The sequence below is a fragment of the Capricornis sumatraensis genome, chromosome 15, assembly GCF_032405125.1.
Source record: "Capricornis sumatraensis isolate serow.1 chromosome 15, serow.2, whole genome shotgun sequence".
Lineage (NCBI taxonomy): Eukaryota > Metazoa > Chordata > Mammalia > Artiodactyla > Bovidae > Capricornis > Capricornis sumatraensis.
The window spans coordinates 73,990,317-74,014,805 of record NC_091083.1 but is presented as its reverse complement, the minus strand read 5'-3'; the positions used below and the strand labels follow the sequence as shown (position 1 = coordinate 74,014,805).

Genomic DNA, 24,489 nt, shown 5'->3' with positions numbered 1-24,489 from the left:
GATCCCAGGAGCAAGAACAACAGTGAAGGGGATTAAACTCCATGGAAAAGGGATAGAAGATGCTGTCAGCATCCCATCCACACCCACAGCCCCACTGCCTCCTTGTAATGAAGCCGTATAACTCATATTCTCTTAATTGAGACCACACACCTAGTCTCAGGACTTAGTGAAGCTCAGGTTCTTGATGTCTCATCACAGAAAGAATTCAGTGAGAGACAAAGTGATAGGTAAAAAAGTGGATTTATTTAGAAAGAAACACACTTCACAGAGCATGGGCCACCTCAGAAGGCGAAAGCAGTATGAAAATATGGTATGGTTAGTTTCAGTGGGCTGGATAATTTCATCGGCCAGTGAGTGGGAGGATTATTCCAACTATTTGGGGGGAGGGGCAGAGATTTCCAGGAATTGGGCCACCACCCGCTTTTTGGTCTTTATGGTTGGCCTTGGAACTATCCTGGCACCTGTGGGTGTGTCATTTAGCTTCCTAATGCATTACAGTGAGCATATACTGAGGCTCAGGGTCTAGTGGCTGCTACTGCTAAGTCGCTTCATTCTTGTCCAACCCTGTGCAACCGCATAGATGGCAGCCCACCAGGCTCACCCATCCCTAGGATTCTCCAGGCAAGAATACTGGAGGGGGTTGCCATTTCCTTCTCCAATGCATGAAAGAGAAAAGTGAAAGGGAAGTCGCTCAGTCATGTCCGGCTCTTGGCGACCCCATGGACTGCAGCCTACCAGGCTCCTCCATCCATGGGATTTTCCAGGCAAGAGTGCTGGAGTGGGGTGCCATTACAGCATATTAAAAAGCACAGACATTATTTTACTGACAAAGGTCAATATAGTGAAAGCTGTGGTTTTTCCAGTAGTCATGTATGGATGTGACAGTTGGACCATAAGGAAAGCTGAGCGCCAAAGGATTGATGTTTTTGAACCGTGGTTTTGGAGAAGACTCTTGAGAGTCCCTTGGACTGCAAGGAGATCCAACCAGTCAATCCTAAAGGAAATCAGTCCTGAATTGGAAGGACTGATGCTGAAGCTGAAACTCCAATACTTTGGCCACCTGATGCGAAGACATTGGAAAAGACCCTGAGGCTGGGAAAGATTGAAGCCAGGAGGAGAAGGGGACGACAGAGGATGAAATGGCTGGATGGCATCACTGATTCAATGGACATGAGTTTCAGCAGTCTCTGGGAGTTGGTGATGGACGCGGAGGCCTGGTGTGCTGCTGTCCATGGGGTCATAAAGAGTCAGACACGACTGAGCGACTGAGCTGAACTGAGGGTCTAGTGGAGGGCAGCTCATCTTGGACCTGTTTGGTGCTAATCAGTTTATATTATATCTTCCGGCTATGTTATTCTTTTAAAGGTAGTGCCCTGCCCCTTCCCCTCTAGTTTCAGTAACACCCACTGGCATCTAGGGGTGCAACTAGGGTGAGGCGGGCGACATCCAGGATGTGACATTCCAGGGGCTGCTTGGCCTCAGCTGTTGACCCTGCACCTTCCTGACTCTGAGAGCAATCACCTCTCTAAAGCATATGCCCTGGCACCTCACTGGTTCCCCCATACACACTCGCCCTGTTTGCATCTCTTTGCCTGAGGACTTTCCCCAAAGCTAAGGCAGGATGATCTGTCCAGGCTCAAGACCATCTCTCCCTGGACCACAAAATAGCCCAGCTCCTCACCTCCAACCCTGCTAGGTTGTATGGTCTTCACCTTTTTCCAGAGCCTCCATGGGGAGTGGGCTGCAGTTGCTCACAGTAGTAGTAGATTTGGCATCTCATCCTTCCTGGGCTCCTTCTTTTGGCTGTCTCACTCCCACCCCCTACTCCCCCTGGTATCGCCCTTCTCTTCCTACATAAACTACTTGCACTGGAATTCTCATCTTACATCTACTTTAGGGGAAGCCCAAACAGAGACAGAGAAAATTTAGACAGCTAGTGATACCACTTGGAGAAAGCGATGGCACCCCACTCCAGTACTTTTGCCTGGAAAATCCCATGGACGGAGGAGCCTGGTAGGCTGCAGTCCATGGGGTCTCGAAGAGTCGGATGCGACTGAGCGACTTCACTTTCACTTTTCTCTTTCATGCATTGAAGAAGGAAATGGCAACCCACTCCAGTGTTCTTTCCTGGAGAATCCCAGGGACGGAGGAGCCTGGTGGGCTGCCGTCTATGGGGTCACACAGAGTCGGACACGACTGAAGCGATTTAGCAGTAGCAGTGATACCACTTGGCTGGGTTTGTGTGTTGTGTGTCCATGTGTGTGTTAGTTGCTCAGTTGTGTCCGACTCTCTGTGCCCTCATAGACTGTAGCTCACAAGTCTCCTCTGTCCATGGGATTTCCCAGTCAAGAATACTGGAGCGGTATTTCCTTCTCCAGGGGATCTTCCTAACCCAGGGATCGAACACAGGTTTGCTGGGTTTAAAGAGAGTTGAATCTCCTTTGTAATTTAAGTATCCTTAATTCTGCAGCAAAACTGTGGCTGGACCGGGTCTGCACTCAGTCCTGAGAGGAGACAGTGCCAAGTAACCAGTGCTTCCAAAAGCAGTGCAAGGCATAAAGAGAACCAAGAAAGACAGGGAGGGGGAAAAAGCACCCTGTAATTGAAATAAGAAAGGAAAAAGAGAAACAGCCCGAAGGACTAGAAAGTGGTCCTGCCCTTGTATGTGTCCCTCCCGAAGGCAAAGGCTGCCCTGGCTTGATAAATAGAAATATTCTTGGCGCAAGAAGAACACCGGGTGTGATTAGCATCCTAAGGAACCCAGGGCTCCGGGAGGCCGGTGCAGAGGACAAAGGCCCAGGCCAGGGAGGACAGAGAAGACGAAAGGAGCGGGGATGGAGGGAGGGCGCTGCCTGCAAATGAAACAATGAAAGAGAAACCTTGGCTAAATAAGCCCTTTTCTTCCAAATGCTTCTGTTTAGAATTTAGTAATAGAGACAGTGGGGTTTCCAGGGAGTAGAAACGAAAGAGAGTGAAAGGGAAGGGAATGAATGGGAGAAACAGAACAAAAGAGCGCTTCACTTTTAAGTAACCCTGGGGCATTGGCGGTAGACAAGGGGAAATTTCAAGAGGAGTGCAGCATTCCTCCTGTGGAAGTTGGAGAGGGCACTTCTTGGACTGTCAGGAAGGAGATTGCAGGGGGAGAGGAAATGATCCCAGGGGGTGCGCATTTTATCAAATGAGGCTTCTCTTTTATCAAATGACAGATTCTCCTGGAATCTGTTGGGGTCCCAGTAGAAAACTGATGGGACCTTCAAATAGGGTGATTTGATGAGAACTTAATCAAGTGGATTTTGTTTGTGTTTATTTTTCTTATGAAGATGTGCGCTAGCTATAGGGAGACTGCAGGAATAGTGCAGTGCCCTGGGGCTAAATGCCACACCCGGGCCACAGAGGACTCTGTAAGAAGTTCCCAGGACCCAGAGGAAGGTGACCTAGCTGAAGGCATGACCTTTTAGTGGCCTTGCAGGCAGCCTGGGGTGGCCCCAACAGAGAGAGCTGAAAGAAGTATTGATGCCTCCTGGGTATCGATTGATGCCTCCCCACTTCATCCAGTCTCTGCCCGTGCTTTCCAATAGCTAAACCAAGCCAGAGCCAGAGGACAAGGAAATCTGTAGACAGAGTCCAGTTCTCAAAGTGTGCTTCCTGGAGCAGCAGCACCTAAGAACTGGTTAGAAGGCTCATTTTTGCATCCCACTGCAGACCTGTCACAGCAGACATTCCAGGGGTTGCCCCCAGCAATCTCAGTTCTAAAGAGATGTAGACCAGATGTGTCAGTGACACCCATACACTCTCAGGCTTATGAACCTTTCATCTTATTTTCTTTCTTCTTTTGATGCATTAATATAATGTTATGTTAGTTTCAGGTGTACAACATAGTGAGTCAATTACTTTTTAGACTACATTCCATTTAAAGTTCTTATAAAATATTGGCTACCCCCATCTTGCTTCTCCCCCCTTTCCTCTCCCTGCTGGTAATCACTAGTTTATTGTCTATATCTGTGAGTCTGGTTCTGTTTTGTTATAATCATTTGTTTTATATTTTTAGATCCCACAGATAAGTGATAATATATAACATTTGTCTTTCTCTTTCTTCACTGAGCATGATGCCCCCCAGGTCATACACATGGCAAAATTCCATTCTTTTTTATAGCTGAGTAATAGTCCTCTGTGTGTGTGTGTGTGTGTGTGTGTGTGTGTGTGTGTGTGTGTGTATACACCACATCTTCTTTATCCATTCATCTCTTGATGTACACTTGGGTTGCTGTCATATCTTCGGGTACGTGTATCTTTTCATATTAGTGTTTTCATTTTCTTTGGCTCCATATACCCAGGAGCAGAATTGCTGGGTCGTCTGGTAGCTCTGTTTTTGCTTTCTGGAAGAATCCCCATACTGCTTTTCCACAGTGGCTGCACCAATTTACATTCCTACCAACAGTATACAAGGGTTCCCTCTTCTCCACACCCTTGCCAATGTTTGTTATTTGTGGTCTTTTTGGTGATGGCTATTCTGACACATTGTGGTTTTGATTTGTATTTCCCTGATGATTCGCGATGCTGAGCATACAAACCTCTCATCCACAGAGCTCAGCTCCCAGTTTAGAGAGGCAGGTGCAGAAGTCTGACTGGCAAACAAGAGATCTGGGATATTTTCTGAGACTTCTAACCCCCTAATTTAAACAAACCTCTAGGCGCAGGTATAATGGAGTACCAGGTATGGGGTCCAGCAGACCTGGGTGCTAGTCTCAGTTCTTTCTTTGACCTCGTGCATGACCTTCAACAAAGGCACTTCGTCTTTCTGACAGTGTCTTATCTTTCAGTGCAAGGAGGGCAAGCTAAGATGAATAAATGTTGACTCTGAAGCTGACTGTGTAGGCTCTTAAATCTAGATGAGACCAAGTCTAGCCTCTCTCAGTTCACAGGCAATAAGCAGTGGTCCAGAGATGTAGAACCCTTGCCCACGGCCACACAGAGAGTCTAAAGGACAGTGAGGACCAGAGCTCTGGGCTCTGGCTGCCCAGATGCCATGAGCTCCCTACCAAGGAGTCCCTCTGCACCTGGACACACCCGTGCTTTTAGGGGAAAATATGTTGAGGTCTCCGACCTCAGGGACGGATAGCAGACTGCATGAGCTCTTCAGAGAAGCCATTTTCACTTGTAGGGAGGGACTCAGGTTCAAAACAAACCCAAGGGCTTCGTCTCGTAGCTTTCTCTCCTGATTTCTGGGGAGACAGCTGGATGTCAGAATGGGTGCTCCCAATTCCTTCTTCTCCTTTGCTGTCTCTGAGGGTGGCTCCTGCCTGGGCCTTACAGAGAAACCTTGTGCAGTAACCCTCAGTGTCCATTTTAACAGAGGCCTTGTTTCCAGCCACTGTATCCTTCTCTGCCTGCTTGTGGGGCAGGTCGGGACTCCCGGGAAATTAAATGTCCCCAGAGCAGTTCTCAACGCATGACTGGTGGGGAATGGAATATAAGTACCCTAGGTACCTCCCCACTAAGGTGGAATTATCTTGGGGGTGCATGTTCACAGTCTCCCCTGGAGTTCCCTAACAGGACTAAGCAAGCCCCAAGTGTCTACGGTGATAACTTGCTTGATGACACACCCCTTATTGAATTCTCTTCTTTCTCCTTCCCTTCTTTCTTTCTCCATTTCACTTCCCATCTCCTTTCCAGTGTTTCCTGGGATCATCTCCTAGATGAAGTTCTTACACTCCATCTTTGTCTCTGATTCTGCTTCTGAAGGAATCTAGATCAGAAACCTCCCTTCCTTTCTTCAGAAGATCCCCTTCGTGGAGTGTAGGCTGGACACTCTGCTTGGAATGAAGCCACAAAGTCATCAGTTAGGGCACTGTCCCTCTAACTTCTCTCGGTTCTCTGTTCATCTGTACTTAAGCCCCCTCCACAGCCCCAAAGGTTTCATCCATCAGCACAGCTCCCCACAGGGCCCTGCAGAAGGGAGCGGTCCAGCCCCAGCCGACAGGGAACTGGCAGCCCTGGGAGGTGTGCCGAATGCCAGGCTGTCTCCCTGTGGTACCCAGGCCACCCTCTCTCCTCTGATAATGGTAATTCAATCAAGATTGAGTGTGCAGACCTTTAGCTTCAATGGGATACCCAGGCAGTCTCGGCAAAATTACCTGCCTCCCCCCTCTCCACTCTTGCAAGATGATGGCATTAACATTTCCAGTGCTTCTAAGAAATGATTTTTCAGGTCCACAATTCATTGTAATGAGTCAAATCTCTTTTCTCTGAAAAATCGCACCTTTTCTTTACTTTCCTCAGTGCCCAGAAGACAGGGGAAAAAAGAGCATCTTGTATCCAAGTGATGGTCTCTCCCTGGCCCTACCTCTCTGAAGTGATTCTCTCTTAAGTGGATATGACTTGAGAAGACTGATTTATTGGGTTCCCTTTGATGGTGGAGGAAGAGAGGAGGAGATGTGGTTTGTTTTTAAGAGTTAGTGCCATGCAGACAAGGAAACTGAGCCCTCTCCCCTGGCCAGAGGCGGGGGGCAGCGGGGCACACAGTGAGATGGGATGGTGTCAGAGTCAGAAGTGGCATAGAGGGGATGTGGAGACAGTGGGTCTCAGTGGTGGGGGTTGGAGGGGTAGGGTCCCTACCACTTAATAAGGAAGCTCTCAACCTTACACCTTCTCTTTAAGTTATTCAACTTCTTGGAGCCTTGATTTTCCTCATCCATAAAATGGGCTACTATGAGAATCAAATGGCATGGCATCCATAGGCTTCTAGAATAGTACCTGGAACATCTTACACATTTCACAAAGATAAGTTTTTGTACCTTACACGCAACACAGGTGGGTCTCTAGTCTCATGGGCCAGTTTCTGTAAGATATTTTCATCTTGCCCAAGACATATTGAAGTGCCACGGCACCCCTGTGTTAAATAACTGAACATTGAATGGTCTGTACATTCACACCTGAGTGTGCAACAGAATCTCCAGGAGGGCTTATTAAAATGCAAATTACTCATCCCCATCCCAGAGTTTCTGATTGGGTGGGTCTGGGCTGGGACTCAAGTATTGGCATTTCTAAAGAGTTCCCAGGTATCATTGATGCTATTGGCTATTTTGAAAACCACTGGTCTAAAACAATAATAAAACTGAATTTACGTATTTGCATTAAGCTCTTAAAATACAGCAGGTACTTTCATTTCTTACTGCTTTTCATCCTTACGAGTTTGCAGCGGTGGAGAGAGTTTTGATGATTCACTGGGTGATGTGAGGCTCGGGGAAAGTAAGTCAGCTGCCTCAGGTGATAGAGTTAGTGATAGACCTCAGGTCTGTCTTCAGAGCCTGCCCGTCCCCTGCCTCTCTCCTGATGAAGGCAACAGCTGGCAGCCAATCCTGGGTCTGCAGGTGGGGTGAGGGTCAGCTACAAGGAGAGGAAGAATTTGAGCCAGGATCCAGGCTCACTATGCCAGCCTTACATTCAGGGAAGAGCCCGGAACTCAAGCCAAGTTACCTAAAATCAATTGTATGGCTAAAAGCAAAGGATCCAGCCCCTTTCTGGTTCTCAGCCTTTCAAACACAGTATAATTCATATATTGAACAGATAATTGTTGAACACCTACTTTGTGCCGTACCCTGTAGAGGGTTTAGTAAATGGGGTGCCCTTTCTTAAATAGGGTGTGGAGGAGAGCCATGGGTTAGTCCAATAGTCTCAGAAATACAACTGTCCTAAGAGCTCTGAAGACAAGTACAGGAAGCTGTCAGAGTGTAAGATGGAAAGATCGCAGAAGGCTTCCTGAGAAAGGAAGACTGAGCTGAGAGCTGAAGAGTGAGATGTTGCCAGCCTTGTGGGGTTGAGGGTGTCCCTTTACACGTGCAAAGGCCCTGTGGTCAGAGCAGACGTCATGCATTTGAGCAACAGAAAGAAGGGTAATATGTGGGGAGGGAGGCATGGGGCTGGAGTGGGAAACAGGCCCCAAACCCTCTGATCATGCAAAGCACTGTGGGCTATGATCAGGTCAGTGGTGTCCTGGGGCTGATGGGGAAATTTTCAGGAATTCTGTGAGCTCGTTGATGCCATGCTGGCAGCTTGGTGTCAGTCATGGTGGGAGTACTTATATCACAGAAGTCAGCAGATGTTACAGATCAGGGCCGCTGCTTTCTCCGGAGAGCTATTTGTTAAACTTCTACGACCTCCCTCTGGGCTTTGTCCTAAAACCACAAGAACAGGTTGATTCTAGAGGGACAGTGTTTTCATTCCTCTTGAGTTGTGTTGGAGCAGGGGGATGGGGTGCTCTTTGGATCTCCGTGGCTTTCCAGTTATGTCTTCCTTCTACTGGAAGGAAAAAAACCTTCCACTGGTTTTTTCCTCCCCTTGAGCCAGAGCTGGCCTTTCGTCTCCAGGCCGGGCTCTTGCAGTTCCTCTTACATCACCATCGAGGAGCTTGTTTCTCCTCTATGTGACTTCCTCTCTCGTCTTGAATATCAAACAAGGAGTACCAGATTAGCTGTTTTTCAAGCTTGCAAAATACAGATAAAGCATAATGAACGTTCTGGGCTGCTTGTAAATTACTTTGTATAAATTCCTTTACATTGCTGGCTGCCCCATCTTTCTCCATGTACGTCTGGATAAACACAATTTTTTATCCTTCTAATTATATAAAGTTAGAAGGGGAAAAAGACACAGAATAATATTAGCATCTCACATAAGGAATAAATAAACCATGAGGGCAGTGCTGCTCCTTGCGATGCCTTTCCGGTGGACCCAGAGCTGAATTCTGCCCCTTCATGAATATACACAATAACTCTGCCTCTGCAGAAAGATGGATTGACATTTTGTACAGAAGGACGAATAGGAAGCATAAAGTTTCTAACCACTTCTGCCATCAGCTCACTGCCCACCTCACATCCAGCCCAGAGCCGTCATTGATCAAGCACCTGCTGCATACCAGGCACCGTCGTCACACTTCTCTCTTTTAAAGAGCAGTTTTAGGTTCAGAAAAATTAAGCCGAATGTCCAGCGTTCCTCTCTACCCAGCCCCTCTCTCCCTCCCACACTCATTTCCCCCTGTTTTTAACATCTTGCATCAGTGTGGCACATTTGTTACAATAGTGAAACGAAATTGATCCATTATTATTAGCTGAAGTCCATCCTTTACATTTGAATCCACCCTGTATTGTGCAATTCTGTAGGATTTGAACCATGTATGATGACAGGTATCCACCAGGAAAGGACCCTGCAGAGGTTTCACTGCCCTAAATACCCTCTGTGCTCCACCTATTCATCTCTCCCCAAAGGTCCCTGGAAACCACGGATCTTTTTACTGCCTCCACAGTTTTTCCTTCCCCAGAATGTTACAGAGTTGGAGCCGTACAGTATGAAGGCTTTCAGACTGGCTTTTTCACTTAGCAGTGTGCATTTCTATTTCCTCCATATCTTTTCACGCCTTAAGAATTCATTTCTTTATATTACTGAAGACTGTCCCATCGTTTGGATGTACCATGACTTGCTTATCCATTTACCTGTTGAAAGACATCTTGTTTATTTCTAAATTTTGGCACTTGTGAGTAAACCTGCAATAACCATTCATGTGCAGGTTTTGTGTGGACAGTGAGTTTGGGCAAATGCCAGACAGAAATTGTTGGATCATATGATAAGAGTGTGTTTAGCTTTAGAAGAAATTACCAAACTGTCTTCCAGACTGGCTGTATAGATTTTGCTTTCCCATCAGCAATGAATGAGCATTCTGGTGGCTCCACATCCTCACCGGCATTTGGTGTTATCAGGATTCTGAATTCTGGCCATTCTGGTAGGTGTATCGAGGTAGCCTCTTGTTTTTTAAGTTTTCGGTTCCCAGTGACATATGCTGGGAAAGATTGAAGGGAAAAGGAGAAAGGGGCAGCCGAGGATGAGATGGTTAGATAGTATCACTGACTCAATGAAAACGAGTTTGAGGAAACTCCAGGAGATAGTGAAGGACAAGGAAGCCTGGCATGCTGCAGTCTATGAGGTCACAAAGAGTCAGACACAACTTAGTAACTGAACACCACCACCAACAAATTACATATGATACTGAACATCTTTTCATTTGCTCACCTTTTGTCTATACATCCTTTTTGATGAGCTTTCCGTTCAGATCTTTTCCCCATTTTTTAATTGGACTGTTTTCTTATTGTTGAGTTTTAAGAGTTCTTTGTATACTGTGTATACAAGGCTTTCATCAGATGGTCTTTTTCAAATATTTTCTCCCAATCTGTGGCTTGTCTTTTCCTTCTCTTAACATGCTCACACTTTTCACGCCTGCATTTTCTCATTTAATCCTCCCAGTGTTCATGGAGCTGTATTGCATTTTGCTACGGAATCCAAGGCTTAGGGAGACCAATGGACTTGCCAAGTGATGGAACTAAGATCTGCCCACAGAACTGGCTGCTAGCTTCAAACCGCCCATTACCAAGTCTGCTGTCCTGCTTGCCACGGGATAGCCATGTGAGAATAAACCTTGATCATTTTGTACTAAAGTAGGCTCCCACTGCCTCAGAAAAGAGTCTCTATTTGGACGCTCTGCAGAGCCTGGCTTGCTGACTTGCACCTAAGCACCTGAATAGGGAAAAAAAGGCCCTCTGTAGCCTAAGCAGCACCCACCTCCTCTGCTTCTTATCTGGCTGCTAATCCCCACCCACCCAGCTGACTGAGGCTCAGATCATGAACTCTTGATTGCCAAATTCAGAGTTAAATTGAAGAAAGTAGGGAAAACCACTAGACCATTCAGGTATGACCTAAATCAAATCCCTTATGATTATACAGTGGAAGTGAGAAATAGATTTAAGGGACTAGATCTGATAGATAAGAGTGCCTGATGAACTATGGACAGAGGTTCGTGACACTGTACAGGAGACAGGGATCAAGACCATCCCCGTGGAAAAGAAATGCAAAAAAGCAAAATGGCTGTCTGGGGAGGCCTTACAAATAGCTGTGAAAAGAAGAGAAGCAAAAAGCAAAGGAGAAAAGGAAAGATATAGGCATCTGAATGCAGAGTTCCAAAGAAGAACAAGAAGAGATAAGAAAGGCTTCTTCAGCAATCAATGCAAAGAAATAAAGGAAAACAACAGAATGGGAAAGACTAGAGACCTCTTGAAGAAAATTAGAGATACCAACGGAACATTTCATGCAAAGATGGGCTCGATAAAGGACAGAAATGGTATGGACCTAACAGAAGCAGAAGATATTAAGAGGTGGCAAGAATACACGGAAGAACTGTACAAAAAAAGATCTTCATGACCCAGATAATCACGATGGTGTGATCACTCATCTAGAGCCAGACATCCTAGAATGTGAAGTCAAGTGGGCCTTAGGAAGCATCACTACAAACAAAGCTAGTGGAGGTGATGGAATTCCAGTTGAGCTATTTCAAATCCTGAAGGATGATGCTGTGAAAGTGCTACACTCAATATGCCAGCAAATGTGCAAAACTCAGCAGTGGCCACAGGACTGGAAAAGGTCAGTTTTCATTCCAATCCCAAAGAAAGGCAATGCCAAAGAATGCTCAAACTACAGCACAATTGCACTCATCTCACATGCTAGTAAAGTAATGCTCAAAATTCTCCAAGCCAGGCTTCAGCAATATGTGAACCGTGAACTTCCAGATGTTCAAGCTGGTTTTAGAAAAGGCAGAGGAACCAGAGATCAAATTGCCAACATGTGCTGTATCATGGAAAAAGCAAGAGAGTTCCAGAAAAACATCTATTTCTGCCTTATTGACTATGCCAAAGCCTTTGACTGTGTGGATCACAATAAACTGTGGAAAATTCTGAAAGAGATGGGAATACCAGACCAGCTGACCTGCCTCTTGAGAAACCTATATGCAGGTCAGGAAGCAACAGTTAGAACTGGACATGGAACAACAGACTGGTTCCAAATAGGAAAAGAAGTACGTCAAGGCTGTATATTGTCACCCTGCTTATTTAACTTATATTCAGAGTACACCATGAGAAACACCGGGCTGGAGGAAGCACAAGCTGGAATCAAGATTGCCGGGAGAAATATCAATAACCTCAGATATGCAGATGACACCACCCTTATGGCAGAAAGTGAAGAGGAACTAAAAAGCCTCTTGATGAAAGTGAAAGAGGAGAGTGAAAAAATTGGCTTAAAGCTCAACATTCAGAAAACAAAGATCATGGCATCTGGTCCCATCACTTCATGGGAAATAGATGGGGAAATAGTGGAAACAGTGTCAGACTTCATTTGTTTGGGCTCCAAAATCACTGCGGTTGGTGACTGCAGCCATGAAATTAAAAGATGCTTACTCCTTGGAAGGAAAGTTATGACCAATTTAGATAGCATATTCAAAAGCAGAAACATTACTTTGCCAACAAAGGTCCGTCTAGTCAAGGCTATGGTCTTTCCAGTAGTCATGTATGGATGTAAGAGTTGGACAGTGAAGAAAGCTGAGTGCCGACAAATTGATGCATTTGAACTGTGGTATTGGAGAAGACTCTTGAGAGTCCCTTGGAGAGCAAGGAGATCCAACCAGTCCGTTCTAAAGGAGATCAGTCCTGGGTGTTCTCTGGAAGGACTGATGCTAAAGCTGAAACTCCAGTACTTTGGCCACCTCATGCGAAGAGTTGACTCATTGGAAAAGACTCTGATGCTGGGAGGGATTGGGGGCAGGAGGAGAAGGGGTCGACAGAGGATGAGATGGCTGGATGGCATCACCGACTCGATGGACGTGAGTTTGAGTGAACTCTGGGAGATGGTGATGGACAGGGAGGCCTGGCGTGCTGCGATTCATGGGGTCGCAAAGAGTCGGACACGACTGAGCGACTGAACTGAACTGAGTCCCCACCCACTGCATGTTCACAAGACAAGAATCCCTGATTGTAGCTCATCCAATATGCTTGCTTTTCCAGGACCCCTGCTGTCACTCTTGCGTTTGTTCTCTCTGATGGAGAGACCCTTCTTCATTGTCCATTGGTCAAGTCTCCCTTTCAGTGCCTCATTGCCTCATATCACTTCCCAAAGCTGTTTGTTTGTTTGGCAGTGCCAGGTCTTACTTGCAGCACACGAGTCTTTCATCTTTGTTGCAGCATGTAGGATCTTTAATTGCAGCATGAGAACTCTTATTTGCAGCATGTGGGATCCCGTTCTCTGACCAGGGATCGAACCTGGGCCCCCTGCATTGGGAGGTCTTAGCCAACAGACAAGCCACAAAATCCCCAAACTTGTTCTTAATAAATGAAGAGGTGATACTGACAAATACCTGGTAGTAGAGACACTGCTCATCTTTAAGAACAGATAGCTAAAAGAAATGTTTCTGTTTCTTTTTAAATCATATTTGCTTTCAGACTTTAAATTCCACTTTATATTAAAGGAAATACCCTTTCAACCTTTTAAACCTCTGTTCCTAGGGCTATAGATCCCAAGGGCAGGACTAACTCAATAAATAAAGGAGATTTTTGAATCAGTAAGTCATTAGTGAGACCAATGAGTGAAAACACATATTGCATTTTTCACTTTTTTGAGGCTTGTAGTTTTTTGTAGCCACTGGTAATAAGGCTTACCAGTCTGAGCACAGAGTCAGGTGCTGGACCTTGTTTGAAGCCCCGCTGGGTGGTTGTCCCCCAGGAAATCCCACTGCAGGAGCTGGGGACGAGACCCTTGCCCAGACTCCAGTGCCTGCAAGATGGTAGAAGTCCAGGGACAGCACATTGTGCGGACAGAGCAGAGATTCAAGGTCAGACAGTCCTGAGAGAGTCCCAGCTTTGCCGCTTGCAAACTGTGTAACATTGGAAACTTGCCTAACCTCTATGAGCCCCAGTTTCTTCATCTGTGAAATGGGAAGAATATTACATCATTGCAATATTAGCGTATAAGAGTGATATTAGCATAATAGTCTGTAGAGCTATTTGGGGAAATATATGATTGTAAAACCTTCAGTGTCTGCCATACACTCCAGAAAGATTAGCTTCAAATTCCTTCCCCACATCACACCCCACTGCCCCACTTACCCACAGGGATAACTTACACCTCCTTCCCTGCCTCGGTTGCTTCCACGGAAACTCCTCCCTACAAGGAGTAAGAAGTGTGGCATCCAGTGTAGCTCAGTGTCTAGCACAGTGCCTGGCACACAGCGGATGCTCAGTGAATCATGTTTTATAGTGGTTAGACTCACTGAATGTCTATTATTTTATTTATAGCTGTGCTGGGTCTTCACTGCTGCGCACGGGCTTTCTCTAGTTGCCGTGTGTGAGCTTCGCTTTACAGGGTTCATGGTTGTGGTGCTCGGGCTTAGTTGCCCTGCGGTATATGGGATTGAACCTGTGTCCCCTGCATTGACAGGCAGATTCTTAACCACTGGACTACCACGGAAGTCCTCAGTGAATAATTTTTGAATCGATTATTTAGGTAATGAATGAACAGATGTAGGGTGGTAGCCCCAGCCTGCTTGTCTGTCCTGGAGCCCATTCTTTGCCTTCTCCTGCTCAACCTTCCATCGCAGGGAGCTGACCCCTCAGGTTGCATTTCTTACCACCTCTTGTCAGCTGGCCACTAGCTCGGTTTGGCCAGTGATGGGCACTCGTGTTGGAGATTGTAAGGCGGGAGAAAGGAGAAAACCGGGGTATCTCTCCCCTCTGTCCCCATCACAGGTACCTTCCTGAACAGCCAGGGAGTCTCTTCCTTTTCTCCAGCTCCCGCCAGAGAGGCCACCGCAGCTCCAGCTCCCACAGGTGCCCCCCTCCTTTGCTCCGGGGCCCTCGCTTCCTCCCTCTGTCCCACCTCCCTGGGGAGGCAGTGTCTCCTTGTGAGTGTTTATTTCCAAATTACTCCTCCCTCCTCCCTTTGGCCTCTCAACCCTTCTATCACCTAGGTAACCACTTCGCTGTCGTTAACGCCTCTGCTATGCACCCGTGGAGAAGGAAATGGCAACCCACTCCAGGATTCTTGCCTGGGAAATCTCATGGACAGAGGAGTCTGGCAGGGTACAGTCCCCGTGGGGTTGCAAAGAGTCAGACACAACTGCACAAGTACCCTTGAAGTGCTTACTCCTATCCTGCTTAGACTCCTCTTGGGAATCAGGAGTGTCTGAGCTCAGAGTTAAGAGAACCTCACTCTTCTAGGCTCCACCATCCACTGACCATGTGGCCCTTCAGTCCTTGGGAGCCTCAGTTTCCTCATTTGTAACAAAGGTTACAAAAGGTTCTCTCCCAGGTCGCTGTGAGAGTCCAGAGAGGTAATCCATTCACCTGCTCCCCAAGTACTTATCGAGTACCTGTGCAGAGGATAGAACAGGGAGCAAAACACGTCGTGTCCCTGCTCTTGGGGGTTCCGGTTTGTAGTAGCAGATATGCTTATAAACTGCAAAGTTCTGGAAAAGGCCCGCAGAATAAGCTGACCCGACTCCCTTGATCCCCACAGACCCCTGTGGGTGCCCAGAGCTCCCCAGTCCACCTTTGGGAATGCCAGCCCTGCCGGTGGATGCAGCAACATTCGGTGATATGAACCCAGTGATGGAGACAGCAAGCTGAGCCTCTCCCCCTCGCCAGACCCAACCCGGACGTTCTGTTTGTGTGTCTTTTAGCGTGTCAGAGCTCACTTGAATTAACTGTAAAGGATTAGCCTGATTCTTCTGCTGAGGAAGGTTTTTTTTTCCTTAATTGTTTTTATTTGGTGTTATTTGAAGTAAGCGTGCCATTGACTAAAGCCTCCACATCTTGTTTATGCCTAGATTGTGTTTAAAATGGTATTCTCTGTAACACGATTTTTAGTTATTGATGATCTCTTTTATAATGACTTAGCTTCACTTGAATGATAGTATTGATAACAATATGTGGCTGACAATCTGTTTGCAATAATACTCCAAGAGGCGAAAGGAAAGCATTTGTACACACATAGAAAATAGATACATTTGCTGGTTTTAAGAAAGCGTGAAAATGGAGCATATTAATCCTGATCGCACTTCCCGAGACACTTCCAGAGTGTTTTCATGCAGTCTTTCCTGCATTGTCCTCTGCAGAAGGCATCTCTACCCACTTTTAATGACAAAATCGCTAAGATTTAAAGACCCAGGTGACTCTCCCCAGTAAGTAATGACAAAACTAGAACCAGAAGGGCAGGTGGGAAAAGAGAGGAGCGTATACGGGCCCTTTGTAAGGCAGAGTAATCTCCCTGAGCCTCAACTTCCTCGTCTGTGAATGGGGATAATAACTGAGGGTGATGCTAGGGGTTCCAGGAGAATGTGTATGTCTCTGGCATGATGCCTGGTGTGTGCCGATAGATAGATGGTAGCTCTGAAGCAGGCAGAGCTGGCTCCTCGCCCGAAGCCCTCTGATCACTCACACCCTTGTTTTCTGCTCTCTCTGCAGACGACCATTCTCGAGTGAGACTGCTGGTGCTGGATGGAGACCCACACTCCGACTATATCAACGCCAACTACATCGATGTGAGGCTCTTCATGGGGCTGGGGGGCTGGGTTCTGGGCGGGCTGCAGCAGACTCAAATCTGTGACTCTCCGCCCAGCCAGTCCCCTAGACAGTGGCCCTCCTAGAGCAAGTCCACAGGGTCTGGCTCCTCCCTGTGACTCGTGTAACCCAAATTGATTATCCATCTAAAGATGCACCCATTTTCAGGCTGGCTAGAGTGGCCTGCTCTGTGGAGCCCAGGACTGCCAGCCTTGTTCATTTGCCCATTAATTCTTCAATTTTTAAAAAATTTTATTTATGTGTTTGTTTGCTGTACTGGCTCTTCGTTGCTGTGCAGAGGCTTTCTCTAGACGCAGCGAGCAGGGGCTACTCTCTAGTCGTAGTTCGGGGGCTTCTCGTTGCAGTGACTCTTCTCGTTGCAGAGCCCAGGCTCTAGGGTTCACAGGCTTCAGTAGCAGTGATACGTGGACTTGCTTGCCCCATGGCATGTGAAATGTTCCCAGACCAGATATCAAACCCGTGTCCCCTGCTTTAACAGGTGAATTCTTAACTGCTATAACTCAGGGAAGTCCCATTAATTCGTGTGTGTGTGTGTGTGTGTGTGTGTGTGTGTGTCTGTTTGCCTATTCATTCATTCATTTGAAGGTACAGCCATTTATGTCATGAAAATTTCAGAGTTGGATGCTATGGGAACCAGAAAGCTAAAAATGCCATGGTCTCTACCTTCTAAAACCTTAGCAGGAAGATAAGCTCGCATCAATAATTCCAGGGCAAACTAGAAAGTGAGTGTCGTAAGTTCAGATAAAATGCCACAGGGATTCAGAGGTGGGGGTGGAAAGTCGCCTTTTCATCAGGAATGTGAAGTGCAATGTGAACCAAAGCTTTAAGCACAGGCAGAATTTAAAGTCAAAGAAGGGGGAGATGGGCCTCTGGCCGAAGAGCTGCGCAAGCTGAGATGTGGCGGAGGAGATAGCACAGCAGAGTGTGAGGGGAGCAGAGGCTCTGCGACGAGAGTGGAGGAAAATAAGGTCGGTGCTGGAACATGCATAGTTTGTGATCAAACATAGGAAGTCGGACTTTATTTTGTAGGCAAGAGGAAGCTGTGGAAGGCGTTGGATCAAGGAGGTGACCAGTTCAAAGCTGAGCTGTGGGATGGCTTATCTCTTACTGAGGTCAAGGCAGATGAGAGAGAAGAGGGTCTGGGATTAAGACCCCCAGTTAGGAAAGGGGCCGCTTCAGCGTTCCAGAGAACATGGAGGAGGGGGCTAAATACAACAGGAGCCGAGACAGGTGTGCATGGGATAGAGCGAGTTTGTAAAAGGGAAGCGTGGTCACTGGGGCCAGAGAGACATCCCAGCGTGACTGATGCAAGCCAGGCTTCTCGAGGCCTCAGCTGGGAGGCCCAGGAACCTTGACGAAAGGCTCAGAGTTCGTCCCTGGCCCTTCTGACTCCCAGGTGTTTTTATAGACAAGCGATAAGGTACTGTGGCAGGCTTTAGAATTTCCCATAATCTAAGCTGAGCCAGATGATTCACTGATTGAACAAATATGTATTAAGCCTCACCTTAGACATTTACTTTTTGCTCTCTGATCTATTCCATGTTGCCCGGGTCCAGCCCCCGTGGATCCAGGGTAATTCGAAGAGGAGACGGAATCGGTGTCCTAGGAAAAAGCTATTTAATTAAAAGTATAAAGAGAGATTAGAAAGGAATAGTGTAGTAGGAAAATTAGTGGAGAAAAAGAGGCTGAATAACTTGGTTTACATGGGATACCAATAAAGCTTTGAGACAAGAAGCTTGCACCACCTATGTAGGCCACAGGCGTCTTTCCGTTCTCCCGAAGGAGAGGAGGCACTGAGGCCTCCCCGGTCATATCTTAGAAGCCCAGGCAAAATTAGCAAAATTAGGCTTGGTGAGTACCCACGCTCCAGATGGGAATTCCACCAGAAAAACGGAGAACAAGAAGGAAACGACACGGGGGAATCAGTCTTTCCAGAAACTGATCTGTTTTCTTTATTTTCAGGTTTGCTTATATACTTTTTGTTATATGTAGGGATGAATACAGAGTCACGCAGGGTCAGCAGACCTGACCCTTGTCAAAATCAGGTGTTTCATATAAAATTATACAAAAGTCTTAGGGGTTTTACATCATCTTCTGGCCATGAGGCCTGCTGACATTTTATGGCCCTTTCTGATAACGGTCAGTCAACCAGAAAACTTATTTATTCCAGGGGTGATTTTTTTTCTTAAACTAGGCGCCACCCTCCAAATAAAGTTGCATTCCTATAGGGTGAGGGTGTAGTGGGTTACAGTCAAGAAAGGAATTTACTTAGCCTAAGGTTTAACATGATTAATCTTAAAGGTTAATATTTATTTCTCCTGTATGCTAGTTATATTCATCATAAGGGCAGGGAATATGGAGATTCAGCAGCAAATATTGGCTCAACAAATGAAAAACCCTTCACCAATATAATTTCTAATCAACCCACTAATACTATACTAATAATTTTGTAACTTCTCAAAAGAATCTGTATGTAGAAAGTTTAAAGCATCTCGTGCCTCTCACGGTTGGGAGGCTGTAAACAATCACATGTGGCCGTCCGAACATGCTCAGGCAGGCTAGAGAACCTTCAGAGGAGTTTGTAAGTTGAAACACTCTTGTAATGCCCAGGAATTTTTATTAACTGGAGCTGCAAGTTAACTCCTTCTCTGAGAGAGGTGGTAGGGGGTCAGCCCCGCGTAAAGTCAGAGGTATAGGTGCGAGCATAGAACAGTAAAGTAGGCACTCTGGTTTTGGGGGTAGATGCTCGGGAACAGGGGCTCTCCTGAGGCTCAATCTCGCCTTTGCGTAATGCCGAGCCTCTTTCCTCATGACCTTTGCCACGGGCGGAGTTCCTCATGCTGGCTCCTGGCACCATGTCTTTCCCCGTTCTGCTTTGCATTGCTGGTGTGTATGTGGGCAGAGGGAGGTAGGTGAGGGGGAGGCGTGGGTTACAGAGAGGAGAGAGAGCTGACCCCTTTAAGGAAGGTGCGATGGGAGATAGGAGGGTGAGAGGAAGGGAGAAGCCATCGTATTTCTCCACCTCTCTTGCTTCCTGGGGTGGCAGCTCCAGCAGTGGCTCCAGCTCCATCCACCAGGACCGCCAGGGTGGTCCAGCCTCAACAAGGTGGCCCCCGCTCCTGGGCTCTGGCGGCTTCTCTGTCTCCCATTATACCTGCTGGTTCTAGGGGTGGCCATAGCCTCTTGCTGTTGCCGATCTCTGGGCAGCCCACTGTTCTGTTTTGCATCTCAGCTTCACCATCACCTGTATAACCAGCTCCCTGCACTGAATTCCCTCTTTCTGAAACACCTGGCCTGGTCCCTAGATCCCCCCACCCCAGACCCTGGCTAACAAAGGGCCTGCGTGTGGTCAGGAGCTGGGCCTGGAGCTTCTGTAGAGGTCTAGATAGACACAGCCTCTGTCACGAGCAGGTCATGGAAGGGAACAGAGAGTCAGTGGAGGGACAGAGAAGACACCAAGCCCAGGCTTCCTGCACAGTGTGAGCAGTTCAGGGTTGTGGGGGTGGGGGGGGGGGTGGCAGGGAACTGCAGCAGGTGTGGGCCTACTCTCTACTCCAGCAGAGTCACGATTCCCAGGGTCACTATGGGGATGCCTGGCAGGCTTCGCCCTGGGTAGCTATTGGGCTCACCCCTTGGCCCGAGTTTCCACCCAGCCAGAAATGCAGCCCTCCAGAGGGCTGACTGCCCGTGCTGGAATCATTTATCCAGTTGGATCTTGACGACGCACTAAAACAACTCCACCTGGATAACGAGCTGAAGGGGCAGCCCTGTCTAGGCCTCCAGAGACCCGTGCCGTCAGCCCACTGGCAGGCTTGTTTCACACCCAAGGATGCATTGGCCACTTGAATCCGTTATAAATTACCAGTCTGGAAATAAATATCATATCTGGGTCCCCAGTAAGTAACAGATGCATGAGTACAGAGTGAGATAAATGCGTTTTGGATGCAAACCTCTTTCCCATTGCTCACAGACAGATGGAGGCAGGCCCAGCGCAGGTTTGCGGTTGATCTGTGTGCTGTGTAGGTGGGACTTCAGTGAACTCAGAGTTCTTTAAAGGTTAGGAAGTTTCTGTACCAGCTCTCGGCAGATCCCCAGAGGAGCCCCGAATGAGCAGTCCATTTCCTTTTATCTCCAATTGCTAGAGTCCAGTCGTTGGCACATTTTCTTTCAGGGGACTGTATGGGTTCCAGGATGCCAGAGAGGGTCTCTGGACTCGGGCGCCATGTGTGGACAGGCACGCAGCAGGCAGGCGTTCATTCCATATGCATTTATCAAGGGGATGGCCAAGGCAGACTTCTCCATGCTGGGGACACAGCCATGAGCCAGCCCATTACAGCCCTGCCCTGTTGGAGCTCTCATTCAACTGGGCAAACAGATGCTAAGCATGTAAATAAACAAAGACTTTGGTGTTAAGTGCCCTGAAGAAAAGTAAAGCAGAGAAAGCAGCTCCCCCCACACAAAAAAAAACAGCCAGTGGGTGTCAAGCTTGCCAGTGGGTGTCAGGATGGACTGTCTGCAGAGGTGACTGCTGTCCCAGCAGAAGCCTGGATGGGAGGGGAGAGCAAACCCCTGGGTTATGTGGGGACAGACACAGCGGACGCGGTCCCAGGGAAGGGCCGGCGCCAAGGCCTGTGGATGGAAACATGACAGGCAGCGAGCATGGGCAGAGTGGGAGGAAAGCTGAGACTATTGCTTCAGGGATGAAGGGGGAACCACAGGGGTGTTGAGATGGGCAAACCAGGCTTAAGAGGCCCGTTCAACTCATAGAGAGCTCATAGAGAACACTTCTCTGGCCTCCCTGGTTGAGTCCACCTTATCTCAGCTTGTTGACGTCTACAAGCTGCTTAGAACCTGAGCCCACATTCATCTGGTCCACTTTTGTATCTCTGGGGCCTTGTACAGAGTAGTAGATACTCAGTTAATACCTGTTGCTTGAATATTGAAGGACTGAGTGACTAAATGAATGAACAGAATAGCGAACCCAAGTCATCTAACCTCCACAAGCGAAGTGTGAGTGCCTTGCTCAGGATTCCCCCCCACTGATGCTGAAGTGCATTGCGAGTGAAGTGAGAGTGTTAGTCGCTCAGTCCTGTCTGACCCTTTTGCCACCCACATGGACTGTTGCCCGCTGGGCTCCTCTGTCCTTGGAATTCTCCAGGCAAGAATACTGATGTGGGTTGCCTTTCCCTTCTCCAGGGGATTTTTCTGACCCAGGGATCAAACCCAGGTCTCCTGCATTGCAGGCAGATTCTTTATCATCTGAGCCACCAGGGAAGTGCATTGGAATCATCTAGATTCCATGCATTTTGTCTTTGCCTTTTGCCTGCCAACTGGGGCCTTAAAGGAGTGGCCCAAGCTCACCTCAAAAGATGTGTTCATGCACGTATGCCACAACCATCCTTTGCTGAGAAAGCTGCACCCAGCTCTGGGTAGCCTATCCAGTGGCCCAGAAAGAGAAAGTATTAAAATTTAAAAAAAAAAAAAAAAACTTACTGTAACATACATTATGAGGGTGTTGATTGGGCATCTCCCAAGCCCTGCAGGACCGCTCAGGAGGAAAGAGGGTTCATTTGAAGTGCAGTGTGGGAAGCTGGGGACATAGGGTACCTGGAAGGGCCTCAAGAGGGACAGCTGGGAATGCGTCTGGAGACAAGGATGGAGACAGGTGATCAGCCCCATGCTAAAGCATCTGGACGTTATTATACAGGCAGCAGGGCGCCACTGCAGGCTTTTACGTGGAGAAATAATAATAATAATCAGGTGGGCATTGGGACGTTCACCCTGGCAGGAAGCAGATGGGCTGCGGGACCAGATGGGAGGGTAGGAGGCAGGGAGGCCAGCATGAGGCCTTGGCCCAGATCAGGAAGGACGAGGGCTGTGAAAAGGAACAATGGCGGGGATGGCAGAAGGCCACGGGCTTGAGAGACCCCATCTTTCCATGCTCCAGGGCACTATTTTCTAGTCCCAGACCTGCTCAGGAAAACTCCCAGAGTCTGTCTCTCCTGTGATCCTGAAGAGCATGGGTGGTCTTGACTGGGAGGGACAGAGCTCTCTGTGCCTCTCATTGTCCTCCCCACCTCTCACGGCTCAGAGAGGGCCTCAGTTACTATCTCTGGAGGGAGACCAGAGAGGAGGGAAGGATCAGAAGGATCTCAGAATCCCTCACGGCCAGCGCGGACTTTGAATCGTGGTAGGCACTCGATGAATGCTTTCCAGATACACAGTAAAATAATAATAGCAAGGACGCATATGTTAAACTCTAGACTACTGCCTGACACATGGTAACGGTCATCTATTAACTCACTTAATCCTAACCGCAAGGCTGTAATGTACACGCTGTTATCCCCGTTTAACAGCAAAAATCAGTTAAGGCCCAGGAGGTTAAGTAACCTGCCCCAGACCACACAGCCTATAAGGAACAGAGCCAGCATTCACACCCAGGCTATTAAATTCAGAGTCTGAGCACATAACCACCGTGCTATGCTGCTTTTTCTTCTTTTTAAACATTTATTTTATTGAAGAATAGTTGGTTATTGGGCTGGTGTTCATTTCTGCTGCACAGCACAGTGACTCAGCTATACAACTCTTGCTGTTCTTTTTCATATTATTTTCCGTTATAGTTTGTCACAGGATATTGAATGTCGTTCCCTGTGCTCAACAGTGTGTGTGTGTGTGTGTGCCCCATGGACTGTAGCTGGCCAGGTTCCTCTGCCCATGGAATTTTCCAGCCAAGAGTAGTGGAGTGGGGTGCCGTCTCCTACTCCAAGGGATCTTCCTGACCCAGGGATCGAACACGCCTCTGCTGTGTCTCCGCACTGGCAGGCAGATTCCCTGGCAGGCCGCTAGCACCTCCTGTACAGTAGGACCTTGTTGTTTCTATATACGTAAATAAAAGTTTGCATCTGCTGATCCCGAGCTCCCAGTCCATCCTTCCCCCAACCCCTCTCCCCCTTGGCAACTACAAGCCTGTGCTCTATGTCTCTGAGTCTCTTTCTGTTTTGTAGATATGTTGACTTGTATCTATTTCGGATGCCACATATGTGACATCATATAGTATTAGTCTCTCTCTGACTTACTTCAGGCCTCCCTTGTGGCTCAGCTGGTAAAGAATCCGCCTGCCATGAGGGAGACCTGGGTTCAGTCCCTGGGTTGGGAAGATCCCCTGGAGAAGGGTATGGCTACCCACTCCGGTATTCTGGCCTGGAGAACTCCAGTCCATGGGGTCGCGAAGAATCAGACATGACTGAGCGACTTTCACTGACTTACTTCACTTAGTATGATAATCTCCAGGTCCATCAAAGTCACTGCAAACGGCATTATTTTGTTCTTTTGTATGGCTGAGTGGTATTCCACTGTCTAAAGGTACCACATTTTCTTTATCCATTCATCTGTCCACAGACATTGTTTCCATGTCTTGGCTATTGTAAATAGTGCTGTTGTGAACACACTCTTTGAATTATAGCTTTGTCTGGATATGTGTCCAGGTGTGGGATTGCTGGATCATATGGCAATTCTATTTTTAGTTTTTTGAGGAACCTCCATCCTGTTCTCCATGGTGGCTTGTTCCAGTTTACATTCCCATCAACAGTGTGAGACTGTTCCCTTTTCTCCACACCCTCTCGAGCATGTGTTACTTGTAGACTTTTAAGTGTAAACTATTCTGACTGGTGTGAGGTGTTGATTTGCATTTCTCTAATAATCATATGCTGCCATCCTGATTGGTCTCTCTCAAGAGCTTGTTTATTGGGCATTCACTCTGGGTTTCACACTGTACTAGGCTCCACAGACAAAGTAATTAGCCTTCAATTAAAATAAATAAATATAAATTAAAAAAAAAAACTTAGGAGGCAGTGTTTGTCCGCAAGAAGCTGACAACTTTCCTAAGAAGATAGGACCGCTCATACAAAGAGTCTAGGTTGGGCAGATTGATTCCTGGTGGTTAATCCAAGCCTTGTACCCATGACACTGGCCTTGGGTTGGGACTGACGGTTTATTTGTTCATTAAACTTTATGCCTTGTTGTCTCCTGAGATTAAAAGTGGAATTTC

The 24,489-nt window shown here is 47.4% G+C and overlaps 1 protein-coding gene across 1 annotated transcript in view; it reads left to right on the top strand.

The window, feature by feature from the left end:
• The window catches only part of PTPRT (protein tyrosine phosphatase receptor type T), an 815,678-nt gene that overhangs the window by 753,016 nt on the left and 38,173 nt on the right, over positions 1 to 24,489 (top strand). The window contains exon 19 of the mRNA XM_068986822.1: positions 16,326 to 16,402. Coding sequence (XP_068842923.1) covers positions 16,326 to 16,402 — 77 coding nt within the window. The remainder of the gene's footprint in view (positions 1 to 16,325; positions 16,403 to 24,489) is intronic.